Here is a 13,533-nt window from a genome sequence, read left to right as displayed (position 1 = left end):
ACCGGAGCTTCTTTATTTCTAATAATGTGTTAATGTTACCAACAAATTCTTTCACTCTTTATTAAACTATAAATTTGAAAAATTTAGACTTACTGTATGAATCACTATGGTTTGTCGAAGTATTTTTCTGATCTTTATTCCTAATTGCTGTATAGTGTTCTTTGATGCGTTCAGACAATTTATATGTCATTTTACTGACATAAAATGCATTACAAAAATCATATAAGCTTAGATAAACAACATTGGTACTACTCCAATTAAGATACCCCTTGATTCTTAAAACATACTTAGAATGATTAAATATAAAGCGTTTACAAACTTGGATATATTTGCACATATTACAGTTCTCACACTTATACATGACGTTGTTAGAACTAATGCCTTGGGACAAACTAACTTTGTTGGTAAGCTCAAAAAATAGTTTTAAATGTTCTTGTCTTTTTGTAACAGAACTGCAGACTTGGACCTAAAATATCTGTTTATTCCTGGGTTTTTCAAAAGAATCTGTTTTAAGGAAAACATTTCATGACTAATAGGTAGTGGAAATCAAAGTCTTTTATTTAAAGTCTCATGAGACTTTTTATTAAAAAAATGTTCTAAGAATAACCTGATATCTAATATATCTAAGTGCCATAACTTCTTTCAAACTTATCTAATAAAGCCTTCGGATATTTCCTATGAACAAATAATTCTCTAAGAAACATACTTTCTTCAACAAAAATGTCATCATTACTAATAATATGAGACAATGATATGAATTGACCTTTAATGACATTTATTTTCATAAAGTAAGGATGCTGACATATATAATAAAGAAAAATGTTTCTAAAAATGTTATGAAAAATATTAGAACAGAAACTTTTGTTACCGTTATCAAAGTTTAACTGTATATCAAGGAACTGAACTGTAGAACCCATTCCAGAAATAGTGAATGTTAGAAAATCAATGCTGTTTTTGATCTCTATTATAAATTCATGTAGTTCTACTTTGGAACCTTACCATACAAAAAATATATATATTTCTTGTATAATTTGATTTTAGAAAAACCTCTTAACTTAGTCAAAATGTCTTCTTCCCAGGCACTTACTGTAACACTAAATTTGCATATGCTGGGGCCATTTTTGACCCCATAGCTATGCCCTTTTGTTCATGGTATATCTTGCCATTGAATATAAAAAAGTTATTTTCTAACACACTGTTAATTAATTCACACAATGAGTAAGCTCTTTTTCTCCTTATAAACATATATTTATAAAGAAAGTATCTAACTAAATCAAGTCCATAAGTGTGAGGAATGCTGGTATAAAGTGCCTCAATGTCCAGCGTTACAAAAAAGATTGTCCAACTCTGTAGCTTTATATTTAAATAATTCATCTAAGAGCACACGAGTCTTTTAGATAATATTTAGTTTGTTGAACTATAGGGCTAAGTTCACTGTCTATGAACTGTGAAATATTTTCAGTCTTTGTTTGCTTAGATTAAACTATGTGCCTATAGGGGGGATTTAAAGAATCTTTATGCATTTTGAGGATGCCAAAAAGAATACAAAGGGCTGGTTGCTCTATAGACAGAACATTAAATTCCTGAAGAGAAGTACTATCATTCTGTAATAAATCAAAAAGATTTTCATCAACAAATTAACTTTTTTTGTACTTGTACAAGAGAAACAAGTTTATAAAAATCTTTTTTTTTTTTTGTAAAGACAATTCCATTTTAGAAGTATAAGCCTCTTGATCCATTACAAAAATCCCCAACCCCTTATCGGCTTTCATAACTCTTAAGATGGGGTTCTTGCTGAGCTCATTCAAAGCTTCAGTCTCATCTGGTCTTAAGCTATATCATTTAAAAGTGTTTTTTTGTGTTAAAGAATCTCTAATGTGCAAATACACCCATGTTTGTAAAAACTTTATATTTAATCATTCTAAGCATGTTATACGATTCAAGGGATATTTTAATTTCAGTACCAATGTTGTTTATTTAAGCTTTTGTGATTTTTGTAATTCATTTTATGTCAGTAAAACAATATGTAAATTGTGCAATCGCATCAAAGAACATTATGCAGTGATTAGGAATAAAGATCAGAAAAATGCTTTGACAAAGTATAGTGATTCATGCACTAAGTTTAAATTTTTCAAATTTATAGATTTAGAAAGTGTGAAAGAATTTGTTGGTGATGTTAATGCTTCTAACTACATGTTATAACTATTCCCTATGAAGATTGTCAAGTTGTGAGCAAAACAAAAGAACCTAGAGAACCTTGAGAAATACTCAGTATAGCAGTAAAGCTTCCCATCCAGCAGTCCGCAAGTTTAATCATGGGTAGTTTTTCTGAATTCTGGATATTAGTTTGCTGGGAAACATTTAAGAAGAATGATCTGTTATGATTTGGTGAGAATGTGACTACTACTGCATTTTCGGAATAATCTGTACCTTACATTTTTCATTTCATAGGTTCATGGGTACTTAATTTGCTATTGGTCTATGAAGATGTTAAGAAGCCTAGCCTTACATTCACATGATAGTTTTTAGCCCTTAGTATTTTTCATGCAAATAATGTAGAGACTGGACAAATGTATGTTGGGATTCTGACATGTTTCCCCTATCCATGAAGGACAGTGGTGCTAAGCAGGGAGTGAATTTGTGGTTACCCATTCATACATGCAAATTATATTTGAATAGAGTAAGAAAAATACTTTGCTTTATGTAGAGTAGAAGATGGTAACCCAAACGCATTCCTCAACATGTTCTATTTATTTTGCAAAAGATTGAGATCACTTGAGTGGTTGCTCAGGACACCACTGGATTTGTAAATGTGTAATAGCTGTGACAGGATATGGTCTGTTAAAACTTTGTATATAATATATTTAATTTCCTCAAGAGGGATCACAGCACTGACAAGCACTGCACCACTCTGAAGTATGCTGTCCCTTTGGGTACCCCCATTCAGACCAGACAATACTCCATTGATGCAGTTCTTTGGATTACATACTATCGAGATTGGGATTTTTTTGCATATACTTGCCAAGTAAGGATTACAGTGCATAGATAATGGGTCTTGTCCCATTGTTTACAATTCTTTCTGAATTGCTCAGGGTGTAACAACTCTGCTCCTCTCTCTGCACATCAGTGATTATGAATGTTGTCTGCAACAATTTCAAGTTTTAACTTCCATTCCCTATCAGAACTCTTCATGGTCTTGGATCATCATAACTGTTTACAGTGAATAATTTCATCTTAGTCTGCACTGGTTCTGTTAGTGCCTGCATCATAACGTGCTGTGACATGGTACTTAAACTTATATTTTTGTCACCATCACTTACTTTTGGCTCCCTCTGCTTAGGTCATTGAACAGATGCAACAGATTATTGAACAGCGGACAGAGTATAAAAATAAACTGAAGGAACTACAAGAACATTTGCACTGGAAATCCTTACAAGAAGATGCATTCACAGGACCAGTTGCCTCTGTGAAAAAACTGAGGGAAGCTTTACAGAAATGCCAGGTAATAGTAAGAGTGCTTCTTTTTAGTTAGTCATTATTATTACTATTATTATTATTATTACTGTTATTACTATTATGATTATTACTATTAGTATTATTATGTTTCTAGCATACATAATAGTAGTAGTACAGTTGCCCAATACATGCCAATGTTCCCCAGAAAAATTCTCTGAATAGCAGATGAGTATCATTGCTTTGTAGTCCAGTTTGTGGGGCACAGTAATATTTTCTGTAAATTCAGAAAGACCTTTGTTTTAGGTTATAGATCACTGAGGAATGCAAACTCCATTGTGACTTTCTTTGGGACAGGCTACTGTTTTAATGAGGCATAAGATTTGGGTTGTATGTTACTTACCTTGCATCCAACATAGTTAGAGTTTTAATAATTGTCTTATAGGCTTTGTCCAGTCCCATACCAATGTTCATTAGAGCCATTATATGTCTGCAAGACACTCATTTGTAGCTAGTATTGCTGGGAGACTGTTTCATTTCCTCCCACCATTTCAAGTGTTTCACATGCTGAGTCAGTACAGGAGTAGCTAAGTTGTGTAATTTCTTATGCTCATTTATTGTTTTCTTTGGAGATCAGTAGTCTTTTAATCAATATGAATTTATGATTATTGCATGTTTTTCCCAGTCTTTTTACTCTAAGTCTCTGTGTTTACAACTACTTTTACTATTTAACTCTTTTTTATTGTGGGTGGGTAACTGAGAGTTAGAAAAATGCAGACTAAAAAGGATAATATATTTAAACATGTCAGAGGGTGAATACAAAAAGGAGCTGTCAAATAACTAAGGAAACAAATCTTTCAAGCAGAGTAGCTAGGGTGTAGTGAGTGGCAGCCACCCCAGGCACAAAAGTAACAATGGGCACGATCAGCAAATCCTGATCGGTCTTCAATTTATTTTCCAGCATTGATGCCTGCACTGCATTTGCAATCAGAACTGAAGCTCTTCAGCAGTTTAGGTCTGTCTTAAACTGATTGCTGCTTACTAATATAATAAGAAATTTGTTACAGTTTAAGAGGAAAGGAGCACTTTTTTCTTTTTTTTTTTTTCTTAAGAAAGGAAGCACTTAGCACTCTGTATCTGGTATAAATTGTAGCAGATGCAGTTTAAAAGGAAAGAATAACTTATTTTTCTTTTAGAACTGAAGTGCTTAGTGCTCCATGGTAGAGGACCTTATTTTTTTCTCTCCAAAACTTAGGGTTTGGGGGGGGGGGTACCAGTTCGTGGAGTGGCACTGGATGCCAGAATGGCTAGCTATGCCTCTGCTTTCAATATTTCTAAAAGAACTACCATGCTTAGGACAAGACATTCATTTTTTAAGTATTAAAGTTATTCTCACTGACTTCAGTGCTTTAAAAAACTAGCTCTGCAGCAACACTTTTGTCAGTATCGAATTGGCTGTCCTTGGAATTAGGATTTTCAGTGTTTGATGGGCCTAGTGTTTCACAGATTCATTTCCAACCTAGGGCCTCCATTATTTCATATAACTGAATTAATTCAGTCATTCTTTGGCAAGAATTTTTTATTTTGAGAGCATTTTAAGATTCTACAAGAAACTGATAAAATAGCAGGGACCTTACTGGTATCTTCATTGGACTGACATCAGTATATGGATAGAGCACTATGAAGTGAATACTCCAAAAAAACATTTCTGAAGGTTTCAAGAGTCATAGAGGAACAGTCAAAGATCGCTTTTCTTGACATATGTATATATACTGAAGAGGAAGATTTTTTACATGAGACAGATTAATTTATTTTCCTCCCAGAAATCATATGGGAGATTTCTACCTCTCAGTTTTCAGGGATCCCACCAGAAGGTATTACTTTTGTGGATGCCTGCTTTATATGGATGAACTTTTCAGCTGGTCTGCAGGGAGCCATTATGATACAAAGAGGGGATTTCCCACCACTTTATTATATTTTAAGGATTTTAAGAAAACTGACAAGATGTAAAAAGTATCCTTAGATAGACAAAACTTTCAGCATTTATGCAAACCCAATCCTGTTTTTGTTTCCTAAGCTGCAGATAATATCAAATCAGGTAGAAGAAGGTGAAAAAGCAAAACCAGTAACTAAATAACTGCAGTAAATATCTGTGTGGACCACAATACTGAGGAGCATAAGTCTTTATTACTGCTTTTGTCTTCAATTATATTACTTTTTAGGTGAAAAGAGAAGTGAGTCTGTAATCCTTATTCTCCTTTTGGATAAAAATTTATGAAGTGGAATAATGTAGGCATGTCTGAATCATGAAAGGATAAATATAGAGGTAAAGGAGAGGTTAAAGATACAAACAAGTGGATTAGCAGTCTTCTCAGCAATTTTTAAGAAAGTAGGATGCAGCCTTGAAAAGTTTACACCAGATTGTTAAGGTTTTGTCATAAGGATTTAGTCTGTGTAGCAGTTATTTAGAAAATGGAAGGATAAAGCATAGAGGGCTAGGGGCTATAAATGAGGAGAGGAGAGACTGGCATGTCTGAGGAAAGAGAGGGTCTTGTTCAGTTGGGAGGCTATTAGTAATGCTGCTGGAAGGCTACAGAAAATGTTTATAACCATTAGCAAAGGAGAAGAGGTGAGAAGAAAACTCATTTCTAGATTGGGGTGGATTACTTGAAGCCCATGTGGGCTGCTTTTTTTCTTTCTAGAAACTCTTTGCATTAGACCACATTTCTTCATGTTTGTGACTAAGCAGTGTGTCTTTTGCTGAGCTGATAGCAATTCTAACGTCTTTTCTGAATCTGAGGTAGGCTTGATGCAGTTGTGTATTAAGGGGGTTCTTGTTCTATGTTTTCTGTGTATCATCTGTTTTTCTCAAATTGCCCTTAATTTCAGAGGATAGCCAGGGACAGAACTGCGTGCATCCTGAATTGGGGTGAGTATTGAAAAGAACACATCAAGGGCAGCAGAGGGACTATACACACTAAAAAGGTGGATAGGTCTATAGAGCAAGTTGGGATATGGTAGCTTTGCACTTTGGAAGAGTCTTCCTGCAACTGTTTGTAGTGGATTTTTAGAAGTGCAGATGGGCAACAGGGATTTTAGTGGTGAGTGCTCACTTAGGGAATATCTCTGTATAGAGACATCTATGTTGTATATGGGCATAAATTTAAAATTGAGCTTATATTTGTTTTTGATTTAAATATTGTAGCTGTTTATATTAGTTGCACTACATTGCATCATTTTATTAAGGAGGGTTGACTCTTATCCTGGGGCATTGATGTTAATGTACCCTACTTAGATATTATTTTTGCTGACCCCTTTAGGGAATGTATTGTGGATGAGAGTTTGAGAAAATGGAGGAGTAATACAGACTGAGCCAACCCAATGATGGGTGTGACCACCTGGGGGGATATGAGACAGGACCCAGTTGTGGCTTTTATCATCCCTACTTTCACAACTTTGAAATTTATATACATCAATTATGTTGATGGTTATAATGTTTTTTTTAGTCGACGAGAAGCTCCCCCGACACATCGCAGTCCAGGTCTGTTGTTACTAAAAATGTAATAGTTGACTGTAATGAAAGATCTAGGCAGGTGTAATCTTTTATCCAGGTTTCAAAGGTGTCTAGGAAGAGTCTATATTATTTCCTTGAAGAGGCATTCCATCGAACGCCTCTTCATCGACCCTAAAACCGCAAACTTTCAAAATATTAAACCTCCACATAAGAGATTTCTTTCCCTTGGAAAGAAATCGCTTGCCCTACAAACACCAACAAATAATCACAAACATTACAAAGTGGAGGGGATTCACCCCCCAACATGGGAGACTATGCCCCCTACACCCTCTAACTAAATATACCAACTCTGAGATTGTACTACAGTGGGGAAAATGGCAAACTAACAAGGATGGCCAAGCAATTTCTTTCTCAAGGAAAGAAATCATTTATGTGGATGCTCGATGTTTTCAAATTTTGTGGTTTCAAGTTCACAGGAAACCTCTAGGAAGTGGGGGGTTTGGCTGCTAACCAAGCTTCCAGGTTTGTCCACTTACTGTTTAAATTGTCTGGATTTATGCATGCAATTTTAAAGCTTTTATGGCATGTTACTAACGCAGTTGGTTGTATATAAAGTTGAGATGGACCTGGGTTAATTAGGATATCTCCAAATATGTCTGACATTACCATAGTGTTGAAAAGCTTAGCCAGAAGTTGGGCAGTCTGGAATTTTTTTAGAAGGAGTGTGTCTAAAATGTTAGTCAGGTGATTTGATTAGTTTTGTAGCTGGAATATTTGTATAAGAAATTGTCCACAATTATGAGAGGCCAATTTGTGATCATATTTGCTGATCAGGAGAGGTATTTTTATTAGGGAGAAGTTGGAGGTATTTGAATTGCTGTTTTTAGCTATGTGTAGTACAGGGATGTAGTATTTTTTTAATATTATTATAACTGCCTAGAAGAAGCACAAGTGGTATGAGGGATATTTTTAGAGTGTATTGCAACAGAGGGAATAGCAGCATTGTTTTGGACAGTAAATGCAGTGAGAAAACTAATTGAAGCATGGAATATAGAGGATTATGTCTGGAAGTAGACCAAGTCAACAGTTAATCAAGGCAAAGAGACTGAAGCATGTCAGTTAAGTGAGGAAAATGGTAAAGGTGGGAGAAGAGAGACTATGAAAGGTACAGCCATAAGTATTTCTGCCTGAAGGTGGGGAGGAGATAGAGCCTGATCGATGCTTTTGCTGTGCGAAGAAGGGGGTAAAGGGTAGTATAACTTTAGAAAGAAGTTGTAATGTAAACGTCAGTATGCCATCCGCATAACTGGATGGAAATAGTAGAGTTGGAAGTTACAAGTACTATAAGGTAGAAGAAGGAGTGCTGACAGTGGTAAATTGAACCCTAAAGTGGTGAAGCTAAATAGCCAATGTATCTATAAGAAGGGAAAGATGAGTTATATAGTTCTGTATTTCTGTGAACTAACATGAGGAAGAAGAAAGGACTGTAAATATTTGAGTTTACAGTATGATTCTAAGTTGAAAGAAATCAATTGATCTGCCACCTAGACTGAAGACATATAACAGAAGTAGGAATGCAGAATAGTTGTGTTGATTCTAAGTTGAAAGAAAACAGTCTATCTACCATCTAGACTAAAGACAGAAAAAATAAGTGGTTTTGTATGTCGAATATTAAAGTGGAAGTGCACTGTCTATCTGCCACCTAAACAATAAATCAGTTTATATGTAAAACATTTAAGTAGAAGTATACAAGAAGTATGTCTGCAACCTGAACTATAGGAAGGTGCAAATACTAGGTTCATAAGGAATATATGCCACCTAGACTGTGATAGAGAAAATAGTTGCAGTTTTAGACTGTTAGATAGCAGTAAGAATGTAAGGAGAAATGCTAGTATGAGCAGGAAGGAGATGAAGGCTGTATTGTGGTAAGAGATCGGAATGAACTGAATTCCAATGATTGTCTAGAAGCTATCATAAGTGTGTAAGAAGTACAGTATCCTATATATTGGATGACCTATAGCTAAGGAAAAGATTTTATGTCAGCTGAGTTTGTATAGGTGACATTTGCAAAGTAATAGAGATTAAATGGATTTTGAGTTAGGAATTTGTGGAAGGTAGGTGTATAAAGGTTATGTTTGACTAGTAGGTCAGTATTTGTATATTAACCCATTCTCTCCAATAGAGTTCAGGAAGTTTGCACTGTAACCTCTGATGGGAGGAGCCTAAGCTTTTTCACAAAATCAAATTATCTCCTCACATTTCAAACAAATATTTGTATCTCTGGAACCACAGAGGTTATGAAAGAAGTATAAATGGCAAACTCTTCAGCACAAATTATTTTTATAGTAATAATATTCTTTAGGTTCTAGGTCTTAAACCAAATTGTGTAAGTCCTAGTAAACATAGTAACTATTACATTTGTAATATTTTGTAAAAACTTGCAATATCTCAGGAACCACCCAAGGGGCATACATACTGTCAGCAGCATTTTATTCATCTACCTGAGAGCTTTCATATGAGACTAAGGACTTCTGTCTGTGTTACTTGGTTGTTGAGATATTTAGAAAAATGTGATATTATATCTATATGAATTGATATCATAAAACAACTGTAAATATATGATGTTATGTGATCCTATCTCGCCTACATTCTGACTGATGGGTTCGGAGCCGATCCCTCGGCTCCGACTTGACACGCTTATGCCAAAGAGCGAAGTCTCTTATTGGCTGAGCTTACTATATCCCAGGATGCACCACTACCAATCTCCCAGATCTCGTTTGCCGCTAACAAGTGAAGACGTGGTCTCGAGCTGGCTGAGCTAAGTAGTGATTATTTTCACTAACTTTCTGTCAGGAATTTCTTTATTCTTCAACTAAAAGCTGTTTTAACAGCTATCTTGTGTTTAGAGTGCGTTTGGTGAAATTTACTTGGTAAATTCTTGTGTTTTGAGTGTTGATTGACCAGGAGTACCTCTTGTGTGGAAAGGCCTTTCCCGGTCTTTTTAGTTGTTAGGTGACTTCTGTTCTGTTTAGGGATCTCGATCTCGGATCCTTTATACTATTGATAGTTTCTTTTTCTTTAAAAAGAAGGACAAAGCAGAGAATTTCTTTTTCTGTCATAATTACAGTGTTTGTACTGTGTTTGGCTAGTTCACTGTATAATTTACCGGAATGTCTCAGGTTCCTAGGCCTTCAGGCTTTAAAAAGTGCACCAAGTGCAACTTTAAAATGTCTATAACAGATGACCACTCTCTCTGTGTTTATTGTTTAGGTGCAAAACATTTGCAGGAGTCCTGCAGCGTGTGTCACGCTTTTTCCTCGAGGGTCCTCCAAGAGAGGAAAAATAAACTCATATTAAAAGGCCTTATAAAACCCTCCTTTGAAGAAGCTTTAGCATCCTCTCCTTCTCCTGCTAAAGAAAAGGGCGTCGGCTCCGACCAGTCCGTCGGATCCGACCGCCAAAAGACATAGGCAGGTTTCTCCTTCGGCTCCAAGGACTTTGGAGCCGAGGGCGGAACGGTCTGCCTCGATGCCACCTGTCTCGACTCCTCTGGCTTCGGAGCCGATGGCTGGGGCATCGAGAGGCGGGTCACCTTCGTCGGCTCCACTGGTATCGGAGCCGATGAAGGTTATCCGCTCAGACACTTCCTCCTCGGCGCCGAAGCCCTCCTCGGCACCGATGGAAACTAGTTTGGGTATTCCTTCGGCGCCGATAGTCATTGAGTCGCCTCGGAGCCGGTCCCCTAGCCCCTTGGGGCCGTTGGAGAGGCCATCTCGAACCCGTTCAGTATCCTCTAGGTCATCGAGGATGTCAGATTCGGACATAGACAGGGTGCTCCAAAGACTGTTCCAGTCCCCAGTCTTTCAAAAATTTGTTTTGGCTCCGACCCAGTTGGCTTCGGAGCCGACGACCCATGCCCATGTCATTGCCATTCCTCCTCCGACCGCTTCGGCTCCGTCGGAGCAGGTGCTGTTGGAGCCGGTGGAGGTCTTAGGGTCGGCTCCGACCCTTACTCCAACCCCGGCCTTCGGGTCCGAGTTTGGTACACGGACTTCTTCGGCTGGACCCGGGGGTGATGTTTCAGGACCTATGCTGTCGGTTCCGAGCCTCCCTCTCGGTGCTTCGGCTGCGGGACTTCCGTCTGCTATCATGGCTCCGGGGACCGGTCACTCCCAGGATTCTGGGGGTCCGGCTTTCAGAGCTATGAGGAGTGCCTTGGCCAAGTCTTCTTTGGCCATCTCTCCGGCTTTACCGGCACCTTCCCTGGGCATGGAGACTGGGTCTTTGGCAGTGCCCCTGTCCTTAGGCAGCGGAGCCCCTGGGCCTGAGGTTACCCCCATTGGGGGTTCCCCTCCTCCTGAGGGTTCTTCGGAGTTGTCTTCAGAGGAGCCCCCAAGGAAGAGGTCGTGCAAGAGGAAGCACGTGGACTCCCCCGAGTCTATTACATCAGACACTGATCTTGATGATGCGGAGGGGTCCCCGAAGTGGTCCTCGGATGATGTCTCGTTTGCAGACATTTTAGAGATCCTCAAACAACGAGGCGGCTGGATATCCAAACCCCCCTCTGCTGATGAGTCAGTGCTTCTCAAGGCCTTTGGGGCTCAGCCCTCCGCCTCCTGGGTGTCTCCGCCCTTCGACGAGCTCCTGGATTTGGTTTGTCGGAGGGCGTGGGAACATCCAGATACCGTGGAACCAGTGCCTTCTCGTCCTAACAAATTTTTGTCTGCCCCACCCGAGAAGGAGTTCCTGACTAAAGGCGTGGCTGTAGATGCCATGGTGGTGGCATCTGCTACACAACAGGACGTGGCAGAGGCCTCAACGTCCATCCATCCTCCTAATAAGGAGTCTAGGAGCATGGACCGGTACGGGAAGCGCACCCTGACTTCAGCGGCCTTTACTTTAAGGTCCCTGAATTATTTGGCACATTTTACCAGGCTTCAGAGGGATCTGGTCAAGGAGCTGTCAGATTCCCTCTCGGGTAACCTACCTGAGCAGCTAGCCCAGTCGGTTAGCTCTCAGTTGGCTATCCTTACTTCAATTTCTAACTCGTCCATGAGGCTCATTTCATATGCGGCCAAGGGGCGGTAGAGCGGCAGGCACAGGCGTGGCTCTACAGAGACAAGCCTGGCTCCGCTTGTGTCATTTTATGGAGGCCTTCAAGTCTTCCTTCACGACGCTCCCTTTGATGGGTCCTCTTTGTTTGGACCTAAGGTTAAAGACACTCTTACCCGCTGTGAGCAAGAGGGAAAAACTTTATCTGCCGTAGGTGCACGTTATTCCACTCCCTTTCGGCCTTATCCCAAGGCTAAAGGAGGAGGGAAGATGTGGTTCTGCAAATCACGTAAATTTTTCCCTCAACAGCAGGAAGATTCCCCTTCCAGAGGCAGAGGACGGGGACATTTTTCTGGGAGACGCCGTCCCAGAGGCGGCAGAGGGCCCCGCAATTCTGGAGACCGCGAGTCCTTTCGTGGCTCTTCAGCCTCCCACACTTCATGAGGGATTGCCCGGCTGTGCTGCTCCGGAGCCAGTCGGGTGCCGTTTTGCCAAGCACCTAAAAGCCTGGGAGTCTATCACTCAGGACAGATGGGTGCTTCGGATTATTGCCGGAGGTTACACCATTCCCTTCACACACTCACCCCCACCGTCCAAAAAAATCCCGGACCCACCACCCAGTCAAAGGGAAATTGCAGCCGCAGAAGCTTTAAAGCTGCTAGAAAAAGGAGTCATCCAACCGGTCCCCACAGACCAGATTGGATCCGAAATTACTCAAGGTTCTTTTAGTGCCAAAAAGACAGGGGACCTGAGACCAATATTGGATCTCAGCAGACTAAACCAATCCACGAAATCCAAATTCGAATGGTCACGTTACAATCCATTCTCCCATTGTTGGAGAAGGATGTTTGGATGTGCTCCATAGATCTCAAGGACGCCTATTATCACATACCAATACATCGGGCGTCCAGGAAGTATCTGCGCTTCAGCCTGGGAGACAGTCATTTCCAATTTTGTGCACTGCCCTTTGGTCTCACCACAGCCCCCAGGGTGTTCACCAAGTGTTTGGCAGTAGTAACTGCTCACCTGAGGAGTCTTGGATTCCAAGTGTTTCCCTATCTGGACGACTGGCTCCTGACTGCCACCACCAGTCATCTACTAATGGACAACCTCAAAGCCACCATTTCCCTGGGTGCTACCCTGGGAATTACATTCAATTGATCAAAGTCTGTCTTGCTGCCCTCTCAGCGCATAAGGTTCATAGGAGCAGAGATAGACTCAAAATTGATGAGCGTTTTTCTTCCTACCAAAAGGATTCAAACTTTACAAGGTCAAGTTCAAGCCCTGCTTTCAAGATCCAAGGCCCCAGCCAGGATGGTCCTGCAACTTTTAGGTTCGATGTCTGCCACGGTTCTCCTAGTTCCTCTGGCAAGATTGCACATGAGGATTCTTCAGTGGCTATTATCGACTCAATGGTCCTTTCAGGATCTTCCCCTCAATCACCCCATTATGATTACAGAAACGTGCAAACGGGACCTTCGCTTGTGGCTTCAGCCATCCAATCTGAATCAGGG

General features: G+C 39.7%; 1 protein-coding gene across 1 annotated transcript in view; it reads left to right on the top strand.

The window, feature by feature from the left end:
- The window catches only part of FHAD1 (forkhead associated phosphopeptide binding domain 1), a gene marked incomplete at its 5' end in the record, with an annotated part of 2,130,934 nt that overhangs the window by 451,569 nt on the left and 1,665,832 nt on the right, over window positions 1-13,533 (top strand). The window contains one exon of the mRNA XM_044060429.1: window positions 3,341-3,502. Coding sequence (XP_043916364.1) covers window positions 3,341-3,502 — 162 coding nt within the window. The remainder of the gene's footprint in view (window positions 1-3,340; window positions 3,503-13,533) is intronic.

This window comes from Protopterus annectens, chromosome 2.part0, assembly GCF_019279795.1.
Source record: "Protopterus annectens isolate FY-2018-M chromosome 2.part0, PAN1.0, whole genome shotgun sequence".
Lineage (NCBI taxonomy): Eukaryota > Metazoa > Chordata > Ceratodontiformes > Protopteridae > Protopterus > Protopterus annectens.
The sequence above is the reverse complement of the archived record's forward strand: the minus strand, read 5'-3'. Positions and strand labels throughout refer to the sequence as shown.